Genomic DNA, 23,947 nt, shown 5'->3' on the forward strand with positions numbered 1-23,947 from the left:
TACAGATCTGAATCTCCTCCCCAGGGTATTCCTATGGGAATGCCTGTCTTGTCATAAATAATCTTTACCCTTAGATCTGACCTTCAGGGGATGTAGAGCCCGGTGCTTTCCAGAGCTGGTTGACATGGAAATTGTAAATGTCCCCCACTTTTCCTTCATCTACAGAATTTTATTTTATACACAGAAGAGTTTAACTTAAACATTATATTCTGCTTTAGGAAATTTTCTAGAAGAGGATTGGGACAGTTTTGATTTGAAAAGAGCTTGAGTATATGGTGTCTTTGAGGGTCTCCTATGTTTTTGAGCTGGGCTCATAGTCTGTTGGGTGCCTGTCTTACTTAGTTGCTATTAGCAAAATACCATGCCCTACCCATTTCCCATACACTGGGGGTAACTTGCTGTCACCAAGGGATTAGTGAGTTGGGGTTTTTTGGAGGGGAGGGAGTGGTAAAATTAATAAAGATCTCTTATTGTTTTCAATAGTAATGGAATTTTTCGTATTCTCTTGTATGTAATTAAAACTATTTCCAGTGGAAATAGTTTGTGTTTTCCCATAAAGCTAACTCACTATTGGTTATTGTGTGTCCTCTGGGAAATCTTCTGTCTGCAGAGTTCAGGTTGCACCAGAAGGTGTGCTTTGTGTTGCTGAAGAAGCCCATTTTGATGCAGTGCCATTTTCTAAAAGATAAGTGCTATCTGGAAATATTAGTCATGACACCTACTGATCATAAACACACAGTAACAGCCTTCCAGGGCACAGTCACGAGTAACAACACAGAAGCCTTTAATCATTAGAAATTGTAGGCATGGACTATGTGAAGTAGGGGACCTGCTGATACAGCAGTCAGCCTAATTTTACATGAAATATTAACAAGGTTGGTGGCATAGAGCAGAAGAGATGAATTCCAAGAGTCAGATAAGTCGGTTCAACTGAGCCACCCAGCAGAACTATAAAAAAGCGCTGTCAGGGGCTGTTAAGCAAAGTGAACTTTGCTCTCAAGGAATCCTTCTTCTTCAAAGCCTTGTGTGAGATTCTGGGCTTCACTTCTGGGAGGTGTAGCTCTCTGCATTAAGGGTGTTGCAGAGGTAGCTGTCAGTGGACTGAAGGAGACCTCTTTTCAGGGAGTGTCCCATCTTACCAGGCCTCCCTCCTGCTCAACATGCAATTAGAATATGAAACTGTAAAATGAGCCATTTAAAGTGGTACATACTAGGGACGCCTGGGTAGCTCAACTCTTGATTGCGGCTCAGGTCATGATCTCGTATTTCGTGAGATTGAGCCCCGCCTTGGGTTCTGTGCTGACAGTGCAGAGCCTGCTTGGGATTCTCACTCTCTTTCTCTCTCTGCCCCTCCCCCCACCAAAATAAATAAATAAATATACATTTTTTAATAAACACTATTAAATAAAAAATTTATGAGAAAGAGAAAGCAGGGAGGGGAATTAAAAGATTAGAAGGCTCAAATGATAAGCCAAAATGTTGAAAAAGAGTAGCAGTTTTAGAGACGAGCTGTTAGGAAACACAAATCATCTAGGATAAAATAGGGCCATCCCATCAGCTTAGAGGTTGAAAACCCTTCTGCAGAGCGGCAATTAGGATTCATCGAGCTGAAGTCCACCAGAACCCCTAAATATTTCTTATCAGTCACTTGGAGATCTTTGAAGTGTTCCCCAAATAGATGTCCTTCTAGCTCACAATAGAAGGCAGGACTCTGAAGGCCTCTCTCTTTTGCCTGTGATTCACCCTTCACGACTTTTGGACTTGACTTACTCTGAGGTAGCAGCCCAGCTGGTGTACCCGCCTTTCTGTCCCCTGCTGTCCCCTGTCCCCGCTGCTGGCAGGTACAGCCCTGCAGCAGCTGGCAGTGAGCACCTCCTCCTCCCTGCCCTTGAGAGTCACATGCCTTAATTACATGAATGCGACTTTTGTGACAGAGAGTGACTCCAGCTCCTGACTGAACATTTAATCTAGAAATAATTCCTTGGGAAGATGACACCTTGAAGTTTTCCCGTGCTTTCTGTCTCCCCAAAATGGCTCACTCACGTTCCAGGATGATTTTATTCTTCAAAAACGAAACCAATCAATCGCTTCTTGGCCTTTTGGCTAAGATCAAGTGTAAAAATGAAACCAATCAAAACCATTGACCAGACATATCAGAGGTCCATTCCTTTTATAACCCAGTGTGTTCCTGAAAATGTAATAAAATCAAATTTCTGAAATTCAAATGGACATATTTTCTATATTAGGAGGGGAGTTTCTGTTTCATAAAGAACTAAGATTACTATTAAAATCCCAAATCATGGCTCTACTGAGCCCGGTGCCTGGGACATACTGCCACTGATTGAGGGCTTTCCAGGTGTTTGGGGCCGTGTGGAGGTGCCTCCCTCTGGCTGGGACCCGGGTGAGAAGGCTGCCTTGCAGTGTTTGCTCCGGGGACTGCGCTGGGCACGGTGATTTAATGGTCTACAGAACAGTCTCTTCTGGACTCCCTCCAAACGTCTCCATCCTAGAAGGCAGTGTGCGTGGATTACATAGTCACTGGGAGTTACTTTGCTCGTGGTGTCTGGCCTTCCCCTCTCCACTCCGAGCGTGGCAAGCTTTCCCTCTAGCAGAGCCAACTGAAGGGTTCTGTGGCAGCAGAATCCCCACGTTTTGAGTCAGGCTCTTAGAAGCCAGGACTATGCAGCGCCTCTGACCCACTGAGAACCCGTCTATTGGTTTAAAAGGAGAGCTCAGGCCACTTTCAGGGGTTAATTGGTGTTATTTAATGTTCCTTACTGTCATTCTTGCTTTGCCTTTATGCTTTTGGATGGTCTCTGTAGAACTTCACATTGGTTCCTAAATATTGGGTGTAATTCTAACTTTGAATATAATTTTAGCCTAAGTACTACATATCATTTAAACTTTGCATTAAATGTGTTTTATGCCATGTTTTGACTTCCTCTGTTCTAACCGTGATTTGGGAATTTTGATGGTCCTCTTTCTCCCTTTAATCTTTCTTAATACACCAGAGTTGTTTTATGTTTTTAAAAAAACACTTTATATGGGTGCCTGGCTGGCACGCTCAGTCAGTGGAGTGTGAGACTCTTTGATCTTGGGGTTGTGAGTTTGAGCCTTACATTGGGTGTAGAGACTATAAAAGTCTTTTTTAAAAAATAAAATTGTAAAAAACCCCGATGAAATAGCCTAATATTTAAGTAGCTATGAAAGAATCTTTAAATATGTGAATTTCCAGTTCTTCCATTTTGGTGTATAAGCCTCATCAGTGTTTGTCATCTCTTTAGAGATCTTCTTTAGAGAACTCTGGGAAGAGTTCTCTTACTAGAACTGTGGTAATTCAAAGAAGTTATGTTTGGTGGAAAGCGTCCTTAAAATTAGCAGCTTTAAAGAATGACCAATATTAGCTATCATTGAATGTTTACTTGTGGCTTAATCTCCTCTATTTCTCACAACTACTTTATGAGGTTTGTACTAATTAATTATCCACACTTAAAACTTTTTCTGTTTTTGAGATAATAAGGTGATTTATCCAAGGATTACTCAGCTACTTAGTTGTGAAGCTGGTCTATAGAAATCCAGGCAAACTGCCTCCAGCCCAGGCTCTTAAACCAGTATGCTGTCTGTACGGCCACCGTAACCTAAAAATAACCCCGGAAGTAATCCGCTGGGATAGAGTATCTGTATGGGAATTTCTTCAGTTGCCACGAATCTTGTTTCTGGTAACTGGCAACATTGAAACTAGTGTGGAGAGAGCCCTACTCCTTCTTTCCTGCAGCCCTTCCTCATTCTGACACCGTTTGAGCTGCTTCTACATGGGCTGCTTGTTTTCAGCCCATTCTGTAACTAACTGCTGAGATTCCTGAGCTTGCTTCTTTCCTTACAGGAATCTAGTCTTCCTAGGTCCATGGTTCTCAGCTTTGACTGAACTTGGGAGTCACCATTAAAAAAAAAAAAATACTGCTTGGGGTGTAATGTGGCTGGGTGGCTCAGTCAGTTAAGTCTCCGACTCTTGATTTCGGTGCAGGTCATGATCTCACGGCTTGTGGGATCAATCCCCGCCTTGGGCTTTGTGCTGACAGCGTGGAACCTGCTTGGGATTCTCTCTGTCTCTATCTTTCTCTCTTTCTAAAAAATAAATACTTTTTTTTTTTTTTTTTTTTTTTTTTTAAGTACTGCTTGCCTACGTCTCAGCCCTAGACATTCTGATCTAACTGGTCTGGGCATCAGGATTTTTTTAATTCCCCAGGTGATTTTCATGCACAGTGAAGGGTGAGAACAGCTGCCCTGGGCTGTTCATCCAGAGTTGTGGCCTGCACTTGTGAGCTCTTGGTTTCATTGAATCCTCCATCCAGCCAGAAGTCCTGTTCCTCGCTTCATCATCATCTTGCCCCTTGCCTTCGCGCCTATCAGTCTACCTTGTTATCCTGAACCCATCGCATAATTTATAGCTTCTCAACTTTCAAAATCCCGCAGAGGGTAATCACACAGTCATGTGGGTTAGTACTACTACACATTCATGGTCTCAGGTCTCAGCTAAGCCTTCAGTGCTCTCTGGCACTGCCTCGTTTCTTTATTTAGCCTCAGTCACCCGTTACTGGCGGAACCTCTTCTAAATCTTCACCATCCTGCCTTCCGTCTTGTCAGCTTTTCTTTTTCTTTTTTTTTTGGTCAGGTTTTCTTAACTCCTGCTTCACACTGTGGAGACTATTGCGCCATGTGTTTTCTCTGTCATTACCTTGAACTAGCTCTTCCCCTTACTCTGTATACTCAAGTATAAAAAACGTTTTCCCCCCAAATTAAACTGAAAGGCCTTTTTCCATCTAGTTGCTCTGGCCCTTTTACTCATGGTGAGGTTTCAAGAGAAATCAGTGTTTATTCCCTGTTATCACATTGCACTTTTCATTCCTTTGCTTCCTGGCCTGTTTCTATCCTTACCTCCCTGAGCACAGTGCTCCAGAGGCCCCAGGTCCACACAGCCAGGGGGACATTTCAGTTCTTGTCTTCACCTCTCGGCTACACTCAATGCTGTTCTTTCTTGAACACTTTGAGAAAGAAAATAGCCAAATGAAGTTGTCTTTAAGAAATCCTTTCTCCCTGCCTATTGTTCTGCTTCTTGGCTTACTCCCTCATGGTCTCCTTCATGCATTATTGGCTCTGTATCAGCTACATTGATCTGTAGCCACCTGCTAATGGCATGCCCTACCTAGGAGAGCTTATGTATTTAGCAAACTCTGGATGGCTCCATGTTTCTCCTTCTAGACTAACCTGAGCTTCTGAGCTCTGTATATATGTTTCTTTTTTCTTATTTAGTCAATGTTTTTTAAACTTGGAAACATAATGCTGTCTATCCTTATTTTGCTGGAGCCTGAAGAATTTATAGTCCACAGCAGTGTGGCTCACTGCTGGCCTGCATCAGAATCATTTGGCTGCTTATGAAAATGTAGATTCCTAGGCTCTGCAACCAGTCCATTAAGTTGTGATTTTTACCTATGGGCATTATGTATACAAATGTTGAAAAACACTGGTCTCCTGGCCTGGAAATTGTCTCAAAGCCGTGGCTAGGGGCAGTTGGAAGGCTTAGCTCCTTTGTTTTTCGTGTTGCAGGAATCACTAACCTTCCTTACCTGATGTCTAGTATCTTAAAAACCATTGTTTCCTATATTTTGTCAGATTTTTTATGCTTATTTATTTATTTTGAAAGAACAAATTGGGGAGGGGCAGAGAGAGAGAATTCCAAGCAGGCTCCATGCCCAGTGCAGAGCCTGACATAGAGCTCGACCTCATGATCATGAGATCTGGAACTGAGACGAAATCAAGAGTCCAAGGCTTCACCAACTGAGCCACCCAGGCAATGATTTTGTCTGATTTTTAAAAAGTTGTTTCAGATGGACAAGCAAATCTGGTTCATTTCTTCATCTTGCTCAAAAGTTTAAGTGGGAAGTGGCGAATGGGGGGTGTTTAGGCCAGGGTTTTTGATACCTTTGTAAGGACAGAGACAAGGCTGTATTAGCCCCATACTGGAAATAACCCAAATGTCCATCAACGGAAAGTAGCAAAATAGAGAGTGATATATTAATATAAAGAATATATACTGTAATGAAAATGCAAGAACTATAACTTAATGTAACAACAAAGATAAATCTCACAAACATGTGAAGTCCAAGAAACCAGACACAAATGAGTATATCCTATGGGATTCCATTTAGATAACAGTTTAATACTGGCAAAATTAAGGTATGGTGTTGGAAATGAGGATAGGATAGTGGTTACCCTTGGGGGGGAAGATACTTAGTAGATGGGGACACGCAAGGCCTTCTGGGATTCTGGTAATACTGTTTCTTGATCTGGGTACAGGTTACATGGGTGTTTCACTCTGAGAAAGTTCATTGAGCTGTATACTTATGTGTGACTTCACTATATGTGTGTCATGCATCAATAAAAAGTACTCTTCTTCACCCTCTAAAAGAAGGACAAGGTTGTAAGCCAAATATACGGTGGGAAGGTAGAACTAGATTCCCAGTGGAGAACCTGAAACTGAGAAAAAACTATGCAAAGGATCCTGGATCACCTGTTCCAGGCCAAGGGTAGAAATGGGCACTCATGATCGATCCTGTGCAATGTGTGGATGCAGTAGGCTCAAGTTCAATTCTAAGTGATGCAGAAACCCTGCCCCGAGATACCAAAGTAAAAACTGGTTTGAAACCAGCAAACCATGTAGACCCTGTCAGAGCTACCCCACTTGGAAGACTCTACCACTCAGGCCACTTTTGACACTCTGGGCAAACTGGCTATTGATCATATTTTGAAAACTACAGATTGGTTTACATCGGCCAAGGCCAGGGCACCCACCAGCTTCATTTCTCTGTGTGGCAGGCAAAGTTAGTACATTTCTTGCTTTAGGACATAGTTTGGTTGACTGGAAGAGTTTTTATATGAAGAAGAGCTTCTCTACATGTGCCATTCCTCTGTTAGACTGTAGCCTTGACAGGAGGGAATTCGCCTTCCCATCATTGTATCTCCAGTCCATAGAGTAATGTTTAGTGTACATTTGGAGTTCAAAAATGATTGTTCCAAAAAAAAGGATTGTTCAGTAAAGGAATGCTAAGTAGTGTGGAGCACCACTGTGTGCTCAGCATAGTGTTGTGTGATTTTGTGTGTGATTTCATGGATATTCTTTTATTGTTTTCGCTAAACATTTCGAGCAGTTTGTAACAAGGGGCTTTGTCACTTGTGTTACATAAATTGAGACTGTATTCTCCAAAGTAGGAGTTTTGTATCCTAGGGTATACTCCACAAGAGGACTCAATGGGATAGGGAAAGAAAACATTGGAAGGTGGAGGGAGGAGAGATAGATGTGGGGGGAAACACAAAAGAGAACTTTTTTTTAAAGGTCCTGTGAGTTCAAGTCATTCTGAGTAGAAATTTCAGATATAGTATTTACCAGTTCTCTTCATCATAAACCTGAGAGGACTTCATTGTTTGGTGAGTCAGAATGAGTCTGATAAAATACTGCATTCTTGATATGAAAAGCTCTCCAAAGGATAAGAGGTCTGTCTGTATTAGTGTTTAAAATGTCTTAATGAAGAAGGAGAAGGGGAGGCGGGGAATAGGATCAATACTAGGCTATTTAACACTGTTTAAGTTATCCTTGCTGTACTTAACCTAAAGACTTGACGAATGCAATGAGTTAGCGGGTTGGAGTACTCTGTATTGGTCATAAGGTTGTGCATGTTTTGATAAGCTTAATAGAACTTAATGATTGTGCAGTGGGAAGAGAATAAAAAAATTCTGGGATTTTAGGTTGCCTTATTTTATCCTCCATGTCTCAAACTGTTTCATGATTCCAGTGTCTTTGCTTCTCATTCTCTCCGTGCCACATTCTGGATAATTTCTTCAAATCTAGATTCCAGTTCTCTCTTAAACTGCATATGCAATCTTCTGTTTTACCTGTCTGTTGAGTTTTTATGCCAACAATCATAATTTGTATTTCTAGACATCGCATGTTGTCTTCATATATGATGGTCTTTCTCATCCTTTCTCTTGGGTTTTGTGCAACAACACAGGTAGTTTGCATTACGGGTTCCAAACCTGTGTGGTCACGTGTTCTCCTCCAAGGCTTTCCTTTTTATTCCACTTCATTGAGGGGTGGATCCAAGAAGGCAGCATCCTCATCCTCCCTCTGTGGGCCAACATTTTTCTACTTTGCCTTTCAGGGATTCCATATTTATACAAGGTTGTCAGAACAGAGTTCCCATCATTCTTGTCTCAGGCTTGTCTCCATCTCGAGATTACCAGGGACCAGCAGATGGCCCTGAGGCAAAAGCATCCAGCACTCACTCACTCAGAGATTTCTCCTCATTTCTGACCTGGGAGGTTTCCCTTATTTTCTTGACAGTTCAGTCATGTATTTAAAAACATGCCTTCAGGGGCACCTGGGTGGCTCAGCCGGTTAAGCATTCGACTTCGACTCAGGTCATGATCTCACAGTTTGTGGCTTCAAGCCCCGTGTCGGGCTCTGTGCTAACTGCCAGCTCAGAGCCTGGAGTCTGCTTCAGATTCTGTGTCTCCCTCTCTCTCTCTGACCATCCCCTGCTCACGCTGTCTCTCTCTCTCTCTCTCTCTTTCTCTCTCTCTCTCTCTCTCTCTCAGAAAACAAAACAAAAAAACAACCACAAAAACCATGCCTTCAGTGCCCTTGTATCAGACATTAAAAACATTATGTAAGAGAGAGCAAGAGAGAGGGAGAGCGCTTTATGCATTTTTTTAAAAGTCTGGAAAGATGAACAAGAAACTAATAATGCTGAGATGTGGTGATGAAAACATGGCCAATGGCGGATGGGATGACAGGGAGACTTATGTGAATATTTTAATACCCTCAGTGATTTGAACCACGTGGGTATTAGTGGTTCAATCAATTAAATATATTATAAACTTTTTTCCTCTGGCAGTCGATATGTTCTGTATTGGGTGGGTTTCCTCAGACATCTAGCCTTGTTAGATACGGAATAGTGGTCATTTTTGTGGTTATATAAATTTTAGATCATGGTCCAGCCTCTATCCAACCTCTAGATGAACTTGGTAGATGAATATTTTCCAAACTATCTATGGCAAAGGATCAGCTCTTTAAAATTTTTCCAGTCTGGCATAGACTAATACTCTAGTAAACTACCATAAAAATAAATACTGGGGGCGCCTGGGTAGCTCAGTCAGTTGAGTGTCTGGCTCTTGATCTCCACTCAGGCCTTCATCCCAGGGTTGTCAGTTAAGCCCTGTTTTGGGAGCCTGCTAACTAACTACATACATACATACATACATACTGATCACATGCTTGGATGGCATGGAAAGGTCAAAGTGCTGTAAACATTTCTAAATGCTTCTCTCAATTTCTTCTCATCACAGACCAGTAAAAAGCCACTTATTCACTGACCACACTGAGCAGCACTTCTGGAAATGGTGCCCCATTATTCACCAGCATTTGGGGGCTGTGGATCAGAAGTTGATATCACCTTATTCTTTAAAAAATCTTTTGTTGGTTTAAATTTTTTCCATTGTAGGTAACCTGTTTTCTTTCGGTAAAATGTTTTATGGCTTCATCTGAAACATTAGATGTTCACTGTGGCACATCCCTGTCTTTAATTAGCTAAGAGGGAGCCCATGGCTAACTGTTCTGGATGATGGTAGCAGTGTACTTCCAGAAGTCATTCATAGATCAGTTGTGTATTTCATCAAATCGAAGATGCATTGATGCTGATGTTTTCTTCATCTTCTAGAAGGTTTCATGGGTAGGGTTTCATGCTACTAATTTAGGACTGCCATCTGGCTGCCACCAATTATAAGATGCCGTCGATTTCAGAGATGTTAAAATGTGGAAGAACGTGTGTCTTAAAATACCTTGCACATGGCCCCCGATTGTTCTAACCTGTAATTACTGTTGAGTGCTTGGAAAAGGAGGGACCAAGACTTTGGTGACTTCCTTTAGAAACATCACCACCCTCCCAAAGGGCGTTTCTTCTCTTTGTTGCAACATCATGAACATTAACTAGGACAAATTCTCTCTTTAATTGGCATGGCTTCCCTCCTCAGGAGCCCTTGGGATGGGCCAGCACTGAGAACCTTGGCCAACTTATCTGTGAATTGGTGGCACTGGTGTATCTTCCATTGTCATTACTAGACATTTTTCTCATCGTTGAGATTTTGTTCCCCTTACTTTCAAATTCCTTCTGTTCCATCCCTGCCATTCTGAGCTTGTGAATATTGGGAGTTCTGCTAGTTATCCCATTTTCATGCCTCTCCTGCTGGTATCCTAGTGCTGCTTTCAATCATGTGTTATGTGGACTGCTTGTTATAGAAATATCTCAGATTTTTCTGGTTACACTTCTCTTTTTCTGGGGAAGATAGGGATTCCCCCCCCCCCCACACACACACACACTGTTTTCATAGTTCTTGGTCTACTTGGATAGCTATTTGGGAGGAAGGGCAGGTAATGTGTAGGCTAACACTATAATTCATTTCTTCACCATGTATTTATTGAATGCCTACTCTCTGCCAGGCATAGTTCTCTAAGCACTGTGAGTACAGCAATAAACAACACTCTTAAGATTCAGCTTCCGTTGGAACATTCTTTCTGCTTAAATCTGGATTTCCTAAACTGGATGCTTACCTGGTTACTTTCCTTCATTTTCAGACAGCCCTTTAAAAAGATGTCAGTTAAAATTAACTTAGAATTTAGTAATTTCTTGATAGCTTGACGCATGCTTTATACAGATTTGACACTATTATGTTCTCCAGAAATAATGTATATATCATTTGCTTTTTAGCCGATTACACCTCAACAAGAAGGCAACGGACAAACAGCCATATAGCAAGCTCCCGGGTGTGTCTCTTCTGAAACCTTTGAAAGGAGTGGATCCTAACCTAATCAACAACTTGGAGACATTCTTCGAATTGGATTACCCCAAAGTAAGTACAGCCATGTACTCATTAGAAATGGATGAGAACATGTTTGTTTGGTGTGTGTGCGCGCACATGTGTACACATACGCTTCTCCCCCATGGTTAACACTTCAAGAAAGGCATTTTGACACTGTAAAAAGGTGAAGGTATTAAACGTTAATGGTGATCTCAGCCTCATCCAGTTTATGCTGTAATAGCAGTAGTCACAGGACAGAAATGGGGTTGAGGAAGAGAGAGGTGCAGATTCCTCTTTGTAACCACCTGCTTGTCCATCTGAATTCGAAATCCATGAGTAAATCTCCTAGAACTCAAACATGGTTAAGTACCTGGTAGTTTGAATATAAAAATCTTGTTCCATGAGAGTTGTGCGTGAATGACAGGAAGAAGAGGCAGTGAGAGTGAAAAAGCAGCATTGAGTGGTCTGAAATGGGATTCAGGACAGCTAGAAGTAAACATAAATCCCCTTGAAAATCTGGCTTTTGAGCCAAGAATAGGTTACAGTTAGTGATAACTTGGGTCTTCCTCATATCTAATTTCTAATTTCTTTATCTTTCTGGGTTTTAATGCCCAGTTGTTTTGTTCCTATCATTTATCGATACAGTTTGTAGATCTGTGAACACAACCTGCATCTTCATTGGAGAACTCCCAGTTTTGTTGGGATGAGAGTATTCTTCTTGTCCCTTCCCTTTAATATTCCACCTGTAGTTTCTTTGTTTTAAGTTCGTTTATTTATTTTGAGAGTGAGAGAGCACATGAACAGGGGAGAGGCAGAGAGAGGGAGAGAGAGAATCCCAAGCAGGCACCATGCTGTCAGTGTGGACCTGGAGGAACTCAGTGCGGTTCTTGATCCCACAGACCATGAGGTTAAGACCTGAGCCCAAATCAAGAGTCAGATGCTTAACCAACTGAGCTACCCAGGTGCCCCCCTCTGCCTGTAGTTTCATAGGAGAACTTAACTATTCCTTCATTTATGTATTTAGCTTTATTGCAGCTTTTTAAATTGCTGTTTGAAACACTGCTTTTGAATGTTCTTTACATATCTACCTACTTGATTTTAAGTCCATGCGAGTTTTCCCTCCATGGTATCTATTCACTTGTCTCAATTTTTACCCTCACTATCTCATCTTTTCCATAGTTTTTGCCACTTGGAGGCTCTTCCCCTCCTATTTCTTTAGGACAGTGTATCCCAAGTAATGAGAAGGAAGATAAAACACACATCACACCATGGTAACTGGTTTTCACGCTCTTATTTCCTTTCTTTTTGCTTTTATTTTTCTCGGTAGCATCAATGAAAAGAATAGAGAAGACAGACGCAATAGCCTTAATGCAGTTCTTCTTAAGTATGTAGACACAAGTATAATTCAGTTATTTTTTAAAGTTATTTTTATATTATTGCTTTTAAACTTTGGAAGTCTAGATATTTGAAGCTACTTTGAAGCAAAACCATTATGTATTTTTCTTATAATTTGTGTGTTATATATGTATTTAATAATTTTAGAGATCTGAATTGTGCATGTATTGTGTATCCAATAAGTTGAATATGTAATTTAAAAAAAATAAGATCTATACTTTATTTTTTTCCCAACTAGAAGTGCAAAAAGTGGCCTTTTGTAATTTAGCAAGAACGACATAAATAAAATTAATTGTAAAATAAGCTTTGCAATAAGAAAAGTGGAAGGTTTTTTCAGGGGTGCCTAGGTGGCTCAGTCGATTGAGCGTGTGACTTCAGCTCAGGCCATGCTTTCACAGCTTGTGAGTTTGAGCCCCACATCGGGCTTGCTGATATCAGTGCAGAGCCTGCTTCGAATCCCCTGTCCCCCTTTCTCTGCCCTTCCCCCTCTTGTGCTCTCAAAATAAATGTTAAAAAAAGAAATTAAAATGGAAGGTTATTAAGTCCCACACTGTATAAGTATATGCAGAGAGAGGTTTTTTTATTAATTTTTTAAAGTTTATTTATTTATTGAGAGCGAGTGTCAGCAGTGTACGGGCAGGGAAAGAGGAACAGAGAGAGAATCCCAAGCAGGCTCTGCATCGGCAGTGCAGAGCCCGATGAGGGACTGAAACCCACAAACTGTGAGATCATGACCCGAGCTGAGACCAGGAGTCTGTCACCTAACCAACCAAACCACCCAGGCGCAAAAAAATTTTTTTTTAATAAATGAAAGAATATTTTCATTGATTATTATTAAACCTCAGAACAGCTTAGTATCATGCATCTATCCTTGTGAAACTTAATGTCACATTTCAATTTTTTAATCCTCATCCGGTCCTTTCCCCATTCAGCCACTCTCAGAACTAAGTTATGGACCTTCTGTGTTGCAGCCCTTGTGAGATGACAGTCATGGAATTTAATTGGTTGTGGAAGTTAGTGTGGGTTTTAGTTGTAAAAAGAGTTTCTAGAAATAACCCAGGAACATATGTATCCATTAATTCTGAACATTTGGGATAAGTCAATAATTGATTTCTTCTTCTGAATGATTTTTTTTTTTATTACAATGTGGGATTATTCAAGAGCTCTTGTTTTTGCTTCTTTTTCCACAAGTTATGCCCTTGAGGTGTTTAAATTCGTCAAGGAGAAAACTATATTGATACTTACTGCAAAATGAGGAACCCCAAATATAAGAGATTGTTTTTATTTTTTTTAATTTTTATTTACTAATTATAAAAGTACAGTTAGCTGTGTAAATCAAAAATTTGGAAAGTGGCAGAAAAGTGTTAAGTGCCTGCAGTCTAAAGGAAAATTTAGATCTCATTTCATTTGCTTTTCATTTTATTTATTTATTTATTTTAATGTTTTATTTATTTCTAGGAGAGAGAGAGACAGCGCGAGCAGGGGAGAGTCAGAGAGAGAGGGAGTCACAGACTCAAACAGGCTCCAGGCTCTGAGCTGGCAGTCAGCACAGAGCCCGACGCGGGGCTCGAACCCACGAACCGCGAGATCATGACCTAAGCGAAAGTCGGACGCTTAACTGATTAAGCCACCCAGGCGCCCCTATTTATTTTTAAATATTTATTTATTTTTGAGAGACAGAGTGTGAGCCAGGGAGGGCAGAGAGGGAGACATAGAACTTGAAGCAGGCTGCAAGCTGTGAGCTGTCAGCACAGAGCCCAACGCGGGGCTTGAATCCACGGACCGTGAAATCATGACCTGAGCTGAAGTCAGATGCTTAACTGACTTGACTGAGCCACCCAGGTGCCCCAATTTGATTTTTAAAAGACCGTGTTCTACAAGAAACTGAAGTTAAACCACTGACCTCCCACTAGTCTGAGTGTAGACAGACAAGTCGCTTGTATGACCAGGTAGGCATGTAGCCCTGAAACGAACATTTGCGTGACTGCCAGGCGCAGCAAAGTTTACTATAGGCTTTTTGTCAAGTGTGAACACTGTTTTACAGAAGTATGTCTGGCTTCATCCTGGACCTAAATTTTTCCTCCTGATTTGATTTAGAATATTATAGACGATTCTGGAAAAAAGAAAGAACATGTTCAGAAATTTAATTTTGGACATGTGCAAGAAAATTTACTACTGGTACTTGTTCTAAATTTCTAGGTTTAAATTTTGCTGAGAATGTTACTATACTAATTGCCCTGAAAGATTTCTGTGCTTTACATATCTTATAAATCCACTTATTTTGATAATTATTCCTTGGGCAGGGGGAGGGGAAGAATGAAAAAGCCATGTAGTTCATTTTCTGCAATTTGAGCACTCACTTGGTCTCCCTAAATTTAGGGAGAGATTTAGCTGTAGCAGGAAGATTCAGCAAAATAGCTTTATGTTAGTAAGTCCTGGCCATATGAAGAGTTCTTAATTAAATGATCAGAGTTATTACCAGAGTGAGCCTATGCTCATTGTGTTGGGTGTTTGTGGTTTTTTTTTTTGCAAATATACAATTGGTTTAAAATGTTACAAGTCTGGTGCCACGTTTAGACTTTTTCTTGCCCTTGGTGTAGCTGTTCTTAAGAGGAATTGTTTTCTAACTAAATAGTCTTCTAAACAAAGAATAGAGAAGACAGAAGATCAAATCCATTATCAAAAGACCAAGCACAACATATGTTAGTGAAACTTCTAAATTTACAAGAGTAGGAATTTACCAAGTAAATTTGGAAAACCATATAATCTATTTCTTGAAAATAGAGATGTGAATAATTCAACCTGTCCAGTCTTTGATTCAGAGCTGTGTTCTTACGAAGCATTTCCTTCCTGGCATCTATCTTTTGCTCAAAAGTTACCGTAAGGACAAATGCTTTAACTTATAAGTGTATTAATCACTCCATGCCAGAGAATGTTCTAGGCATTTGGGGTCTAAATCTCTTCTTCTCGTAGAAAATTTATATTCTATAATCCAAATATCCTCATAAAATGTTTCTGTAAAAATGATGTGTAGTTACTTATTGACAATTCAAGATATTCCTACTTGATAGGCAATGTATAACTATCATAAAGGCTTTTCTATTTTAAGAGGATGTTTTATCTTGTTTGCTATAGTACAGAGTTTATATTGCTAATGTCTACAGGGCTGAATCTGTGAAGTTTTTCTAATGTCATTTATATACCTAAATCTAATGCTATATATGCATCTGAACTTATTCATAAAAGCCAAAACATAGCATTCATGATTATTGCCATTTCAGCCATTCACTTCTTGAATATCAAAGGGTTGAATCCCAAGTTGTGGATTTCCTACACTTGTTCTCAGCCTTTTAGTCATTGCACTGTTTGAAAAGGAAATTACTAGGAAGTTGTTGGAGACTAATCTTCTCATCTAAATCACTCTGGGTTTTAGGAGTGGCTGGTTGGTTCAGTTGAGCATCCGACTCTTGATTTCAGCTCAGGTCATGATCCCGTGGTTGTGGGATCAGTCCCTGTGTTGGACTTTGTGCTGAGTGTAGAACCTGCTTAGGATTCTCTATTTCTGTCTTTCTGTCTCTCTGCCCCTCTCCCCCACTCGCACTCTCAATAAAATAAAAATAAGTAAAATAAAATAAAGAGGTATGGAAAAATTATTATAAATAAATAAATAGCTAGCTCTGAAGTTTATTTCTAGACTTTATTCATACTGGCCATTTATGCTGGAAATCACTGTATCTTAGAGCTCTCTCAGATTTATAAAGTAAGTGTTTTCTTGAAATATTTTTAAAGTGTAATATTTTTAATAAACACTATACTTTTGAATATATGTACTTACACTTGATTCTTTAGTTTAAAAATATCCAAAAAAAAAAGTCTTTTAGTGTTTATTTTCAAGAGAGAGAAATGAACAAAGCATGAGCAGGAGAGGGGCAGAGAGAAAGGGAGGCTCCAGGCTCTGAACTGTCAGCACAGACCCCGACACGGGGTTCAGACCCACGAACCGTGAGATCATGACCTGAGCTGAAGTCAGACGCTTAACCTGCTGAGCCACCCAGGCGCCCCTAAAAAAAGCTTTTTTTGTATTAGCTAAGAAAGCTTTCAACCAACTTAATATGTTGTGTTTTGCTGGTTACAGTGTAGTTGGGGTGATTTAACTATTCCAATACAGAGATTCCTAGCAAATAAAATGTTTGCTCAAACTGAAGACACAGAGGTGGTTATCAGATTCCTGGTTAAAATCTAATATGTTAGAAAATACTTGGAATGCTGCCTTCTATCTGGTGTAGTTTTCAATATCAGAAACAAGTGAAAGCAAAAGTTGTGTGTTTAAGAGTGAACATTTTGTAGACTTTTATTTAGACTTTGGCTACTCAGGAGGTATTTGGTTTTCATTTGAAATTAAAAAGTATAATCAATAAAAATGAAAACTTTAAATCTTGCATTTGAATAAAGGTAAGCTATTTTATCTGTCTTCCTTGAATACACTTCTAGAGCTATATTTTGCAAAGTTTTCTCTTGCTAGGGAGAAAAAATGGAGACTAACTTTTTAATTCTATTGTATGGAATTGTATCATTTATGAACATTTCTTTTCACTTGTATTTGCTCATACCTGCAAAAGAGCATAAATCATAAAAGCATTAAAGTTAAAACTGTGAGGTGTTTGGAAAAATGAGGAATTCTAAAAGCAAGGCTGGCTGAGCAGCTCACTCTAGGAGGGAAGCTAATTGTAACTTTTACCCTTTAGAAAGTCACGTAATCTTTCTGGTCTTCATTGTTAAGGTCAATGCCTTTTGGCCAGTTCAGTGGAATATCGTTTTGAGTCAGGTTGAGGGAAGACTGATGCTTTACAGGATTTAGGAGTCAACCCTTTGGGAAATTCAAGGGCGTGGGCAGGAGTGGTGTCCTTCCCATTCTCAAGAGTTTTATCTGGTCCCTGAAGACTAGGTAACCGTAAAATTGGTTGGCAGTTTTGGTTAGTCATCATTAAAGGTAGATAGTTGATAGAATGTATAATAATAGTAGGTAGAAAGTATGAGAAAAGTATACATTGTTTTCCCCAACTCTACTTAATTATTGAGAAAACTTTTTTTTCTCACTTAAAAAAATCTTACTACCTTCTCCATTGACCTTAGCCCTGGCCCTTTTCATACTCATCCCCATATTGCCAGTTTTTGCTGAGTTTCCCCTTTACCTGAGCTGGTCCCTGTATGTTAGATACTTAGAAAGGTACGTCCTTAGCTCTTTTTATTTTTTTTAGAACACGTAGCTTTGTTATTTTTTCATGGAAAGTACTACTAAGAATACTTATCCCACAGAATAATAGAGTAACATCTTTGTATGTGAAAGGAAACACTTTTTTTAAAAAATGTAGTAGTTTATTAAATGGTAACTTAAAGGTTTAGCTCCAGATTTTATAAACCTGGTTACATGTCCAAACTGCCCCTAGAGATTCGAATTCAGAAGTAAGAGTGGGGCTCAATGTTCTCTTCTTTCAATAAATGTCCCAGGGTAACCGACACAGCCAGTCAAAAGCAAAGAAACTTCCCTAACATCCTATCAAAAAGTAAACGTGACACTGAGCAAAATAAAACCCTGGGTATTTTCGTTGTTAGAAAGCTAACCATGCTTTTCAGGATGATAGACTTTCAATCAAATTCTGTTTTATTTCAAAAATTCTTATACAGCAAAAATCTAGTAGCATTTTGTCATTTTCATGGGAAGAGCTTGGAAAAACTCTTTACATTCTGGGATTTGATACGTACTTTATGGCACCTTCATGAAATAGTAATTTAAGAGACAGAGCTTCTGGAGAACAGAGGGATGTTTCATGAGGAAGGCCACAGAGAAGCTTGAGATCCAGTTTAATTCAGGCCATGCCTGCCTGGAAATGGCAGGACTTCAACTGTGGGGATTGCCAGTCTCTTCATTATCTCTGCGGCTTGCAAATCGGCCTCTGTTCTGGAGAAGCTGCTCTCCATTAAAGCAACACTTGATATCATAAGTGTTTGCATTTGTTATGAGTAAGTACTCTCTTAACTTTTAAATGCTGTGTGTACAACTGCTTATTTTTCTTAATGCTTTTTATCAATCAGTAAATACCAATAATGTGCTTATTTTTGTAAAAGAGGTTAATCTACATAAAATGTGTTCTTTGACTAGTATGAAGTACTCCTTTGTGTACAAGATCACGATGATCCAGCCATTGATGTATGTAAGAAGCTTCTTGGAAAATATCCAAATGTTGATGCTAGATTGTTTATTGGTAGGTAACAAATAAATTCTACAATAACCCTTTTTGCTTTAATAGTATTAAGTATCAGTAATCCTTGCATTAAACTATATATTAGGCTGTTAGCCACCCATTGACTTTTTTAGCATGTTTGCTTTACGTGTGTTTGTTGGATTAGTGAAAGGTGTGTATAGCCTTTCAAGAGAATTTAAGTTATAAAAACACAGGTGTTTTTTTTTCCCCATGTCTGGAATTAACAAAATAACCAAAAAAAACCCAAATTATGTTTTTCTCTTTAATCAGACATGAGAGTCTGTTATTTTTGTTTCTTTACTGTTTTCCATCTGTGGGCCTTCCCAGATTTCATCACAGTAGTTGGGAGTGAGCGATCGGATTTACTTTTATTACACTGCAAAAAGAATATTTTTCAAAAGCCTGTAGGCTTACTCTAAAGACTTGTAGAGAGAGATTTGCCATTAAACATTGATTCATACTTACTATTGATGCAATAACTTAAGAATTAAACTGAAACTAATATATTTTCAAAGATAAATTAATTATCTTTTAAAGAACGAACACTTTTTTTCTAAGTATATTACAAATAATAAGGAATGTAAAACATGTTAAGTATGTTTGCTTCAGTTATTACATATGAAAGTACTTTTCGCTTCTCTCTACCATGTATCTGTATAATACTAAATATTTTCAATGTTGCATGAATCTTTCACAGTTGTACCTTTAAATTTTTAGGTGGCAAAAAGGTTGGCATTAATCCTAAAATTAATAATTTAATGCCAGGATATGAAGTTGCAAAGTATGATCTGATATGGATCTGTGATAGTGGAATAAGAGGTGAGCTGCTTTTTATTTGTTTTACAAACTATTCGTTTGATGATAAAATGGCAAAAGCATTCTAAAAATGCATGTATCCATCCTTTTTGTTTGCCTAATAAAGTAATGCATTTCATCATTATTTCATGGTAAAATGTCAAGTTACACTTAACTAAAATTTGGAATTTTTATTAATGCTAACCTAAAAGGTTACATCTATAAAATTGTTTTTGTTTTGGAGAGAAAATTCCAACTATTAAAAAAAATAGTCCTGGTCTATCATACAGTCCTTTATACAGGATTTTCATCGTTGTAAATTTTCCCATGTTCATGTAATAACTTGTCTTTCACTTTAATCTGTTTGTGGCACCGATACTGTCTCACACAAAGGGACAGAAATTAATAAGTGAATATTTTACCGAAATACAAACATGGCTTTGAGTTGATTTTAGGAGGAAGCCTTTTCTGTACTGAAATTATAATTTGCACGTTTGCGTTTTTAAACGTTTACATGCTAATTACCACAAGTCCCTCAACCGCAGCATTTGGGGCTGGGCAGTGATTTCTGGTTGAGGCTGCCCTTTGGGATGATTAGCGAGCCTCCCTGGCCTCTCCACACTAGATGCCCATGGCACCTCTCTCAGTGACAACCAAAAGTGTCCCTAGACATTGCTAAGTGTCCCCTCAGGGCAGGGCAGCGGTTGGGAACCACTGCTGTAGAATATATGTATGTAAGGCCCAAATACACTTTTATACAACAGGTTTTGTTCATAGCTTTTGTATTTTTGAAGGAAATAAAAATGTAAAGTGACTAAAAAGGTAGGAGGTGTTTGCTATTTGAAGAGGGGACGGTGATTTAAATTTTATTAGCTTGAAATGCAGATGTGAAAATTAATAGAAGTGTGACATGCCTAATTAATCAGGCTCATTATGAGTCTGTCAATGCATGGACAGAGATTATGTTCATTCTTCATGTTTGCTACCTTAAATTATTTTCTATCATACATTGGTTATGTTTTCAGAATATATGTGCGCCTCTCTGTCAAGTATACTCTCATTCAATTCCCATTAGCAGTTTAATGAGATAGGGTATCTCGGATCCAACAAGAACGGGGAGGCTCATTCCCTATAGTTAGAGAATGCAGGAAACCAGCATAAGGACTGAGGTCCTTTCAGCTCTGCTCCTGTATCTTATCCATGAGGAACACATTGTCCATATTCTAGTTTGGAGGTTCTGAAATAGGGGGAGTAACATTTTCAAGGTACATCCTGTCTCTGGTATATATTAGCCTGAACGTGTGTAGGGTAAATTAGCTTCTCATAAAGCACGCCTTTTTGAAATTGTGTGTTCTACTTAGAAAAGTGATTAAGAATGATTTATTAGATCCAGATGTAAAAAAGAACTTTATAACAGCTCACAGAGTACATTTCACATTGGTGGACATTTTACTAAAAACGATTTTTTTTTTCCTCTTCCCTCACCACCTGTTTGTCGTCTTGATTGCAGTAATCCCAGACACACTTACTGACATGGTTAACCAGATGACAGAGAAAGTGGGCCTGGTTCATGGGCTGCCCTATGTAGCAGACAGGCAGGGCTTTGCTGCCACTTTAGAACAGGTAAGTATGATTGTCATAAATAATATTGTCATATCCCTGATCTTCCAGAAACTTGAGATTATTCTGAAAGTTGGGGGATGAACTACATGAAGTTAACTGTAATTAAGTCTGTTTTCTTTTTTATTTATTTATTTATTTATTTATTATTTTTTTTTTACAAATAGTTTATTGTCAAATTAGTTTCCACATAACACCCAGTGCTCATCCCCAAAGTGCCCTCCTCCATGCCCATCCTCCCTCCCCCCCACATCCATCAGTCCTCAGTTTTTGTCAGCATTCAAGAGTCTCTCATGGTTTGCCTCTCTCCCTTTCCCCCACCATTTCCACCCTTCTTCTCCCCCTTGGTCCTCCGTCAAGTTCCTCCTAATCCTCCTATACGTGCACACATATGATATTTGTCCTTCTCTGCCTGACTTATTTCGCTCAGCATAACACCCTCAAGGTCCATCCATGTTGCTACACATGGCCAGATTTCATTCTTTCTCATTGCCATGTAGTATTCCATGGTATAGATAAACCACATCTTCTTGATCCATTTGTCCGTTGATGGACACTTAGGCTCTTTCCATGTTTTGGCTATTGTGGAGAGTGCTGCTATGAACTAATTAAGTCTGTTTTCAACTGCTGAGTACTGGCATCCTCAAGATGGGAGTAGCTGTTTTATTAGTGAAGAAATTCTTGGGCCCCTGAAATGACTCACAGCTGCACTCTGGCAGTGATTGGATGTGCACAGGAAACCTCTTGTGGTCCCATTACCAGCTGAACACACTATATATTCTGTTTCCTTCTGACCCTTGCTTTCAGTTCTAGGGTTCGGTTTTAGACTTAACCTAAAAACACATGGCATATAGTTATTTCAGAAATCTGATCTGAAAATAATCTTTTTTTAAAAAAAGATTTCAATCACTACACCCAAAGTGGGGCTCGAACTGACAACCCCAAGATCAAGAGTCACATGCTTTTCCAACTAAGCCAGCTGGGTACCCCAAGAATCTTTTTTAAAGATCAGAGTATTTCAAATACACAAAAAAAGGAAAATTGTTCATATAAGTTATTGTAAAATTCATTTGACTTCCTCTTAAAATGGATTTCTAAAAATTACTGGAGAGGGGCGCCTGGGTGGCTCAGTTAGTTAAGCTCAACTTCGGCTGAGGTCATGATCTCACAGTTCGTGGGTTCCAGCCCCACGTCAGGCTCTGTGCTGACAGCTAGCTCGGAGCCTGGAGCCTGCTTTGGTTTCTGTATCTCCCTCTCTCTCTGCCCCTTGCCTACTCACACCCTGTCTCTCTTTGTCTCAAAAATAAATAAACGTTGAAAAAAAATTTTTTTTAATTACTGGACAGATTTATTTTGTGGTTTCCTTTTTTTTCTCTTCACCCTATAATACAATGATACAAACTATAAATTGTCGAAAAATATAAGAAGCAAAAAAATAACAAGTCATAACCCTACCATTTAGAGGAAGTTTCTATTTTTTCCCTATGTACCTTTTTAAAAACAAGTTGAAGTGGTACTCTAAAAACAATTTGTATGTGATTTTTGTCACTTCATCAGCTTTTTTCCCAGTCATTAATGATTTTTAATATTTAATTTTTTTAAGTTTATTTATTTTGAGACAGAGACAGCACATGAGCAGGGGAGAGTCAGAGAGAGGAAGAGAGAGAATAAATCCCAAGCAGGCTCCACGCTGTGAGTGCAGAGCCCCATGCAGGGCTTGAACCTACAAACCATGAGATCATGACCTGGTGAAACCAAGAGTCAGACACTTAACTGACTGAGCCACCCAGGTGCCTCATTAATAATTTTTTTATAAAAGTGATTTTTATTGGCTGGATCATAGTCCGTCATCCTGTCCTACAACTGACTTAACCATTCCTGTCCTGTTAAACAGTTAGGAAGAATGTCTTCATGTCATAAGGGAAGGCAGATGGTTACAATCTTATAGACACATCAACTTGCTTTTAAGTGTATCTGCACTTGTATTATTTTGAATTGCAGTCTTGTGATTACTACAGATCTGAGGGGTAAAGGTACGTTGTGTGTGGAATTTAACCTTTGGCACTTTGAGCCATGACCTCTTAATATTGCCTGTGAATACATTTGTCCTATTGCAAGTCTTTATTTTTATTTTTATTTTATTTTTTTATTTTTTATTTTTTTCTTCTATTGCAAGTCTTTAAACATCAGAGTTTTTGTTTAGTAAGAGAAACTCTGAGTAGTTACTTTAAAATACACTACTTAAAAATTTTTTTTACGATTTATTTTTGAGAGTGAGAGAGTGTGCCGGGCCGGGGGGCGGGGGGGGGAAGGGCAGAGAGAGAAGGACAGTAGGCTCTGTACTGACAGCAGAGAGCCCGATGCAATGGCCCAGACTCAGGAACCATGAGATCATGACCGGATCAGAAGTGGGACGCTTACCCAACTAAGCCACCCAAGCACCCCTGAAATAAAATACTTCTTATTCTTATGTGCCATATCATACTTTTGTTTTACAAATATCCAGGTTGATTTATAATGGCAGTGGTAAGCATCTCCCAGATCACACAAATCAGTGACTTAGGTTAAATTTAATCCTTAAAGGCCCCTTTGCTGTACTTAGAGTGAATGGAAATAGAGGGATTGTTCCAGTCTGTAAAAAAATCCTGGGAGGGGGCGCCTGGGTGGCTTAGTCAGTAAAGCGTCCGACTTTCGCTTAGGTCATGATCTCGCGGTTCGTGGGTTCAAGCCCCGCGTCGGGCTCTGTGCTGACTGCCAGCTCAGAGCCTGGAGCCAATTTCAGAGTCTGTTTCTCCCTCTCTCTCTGACTCTCCCCTGCTCACACTGTCTCTCTCTTTCTCTCCTAGAAATAAATTAAAAAAAAAAAAAAAAATCCTGGGAGACGTAGTCCCTATCTCCACCTCATTCCTAAAGACTCACTTAATAACTGCTTAAGGAACTAGGATGTGCGCTTCTGGTCTTCGATG

At 39.4% G+C, this 23,947-nt stretch overlaps 1 protein-coding gene across 1 annotated transcript in view; it reads left to right on the top strand.

Annotated features, from left to right (window-relative positions):
* UGCG (UDP-glucose ceramide glucosyltransferase) overlaps positions 1-23,947 on the top strand; it is a 37,728-nt gene that overhangs the window by 7,446 nt on the left and 6,335 nt on the right. Inside the window, exons 2-5 of the mRNA XM_039240724.1 lie at positions 10,818-10,959; positions 18,464-18,566; positions 19,284-19,385; positions 20,872-20,984. Of these exons, the coding sequence (XP_039096655.1) occupies positions 10,818-10,959; positions 18,464-18,566; positions 19,284-19,385; positions 20,872-20,984 (460 nt within the window). The remainder of the gene's footprint in view (positions 1-10,817; positions 10,960-18,463; positions 18,567-19,283; positions 19,386-20,871; positions 20,985-23,947) is intronic.

This window comes from Hyaena hyaena, unplaced genomic scaffold (genome assembly GCF_003009895.1).
Source record: "Hyaena hyaena isolate Hyena2069 unplaced genomic scaffold, ASM300989v1 scaffold_6, whole genome shotgun sequence".
In the NCBI taxonomy this organism is placed as follows: Eukaryota; Metazoa; Chordata; class Mammalia; order Carnivora; family Hyaenidae; genus Hyaena; species Hyaena hyaena.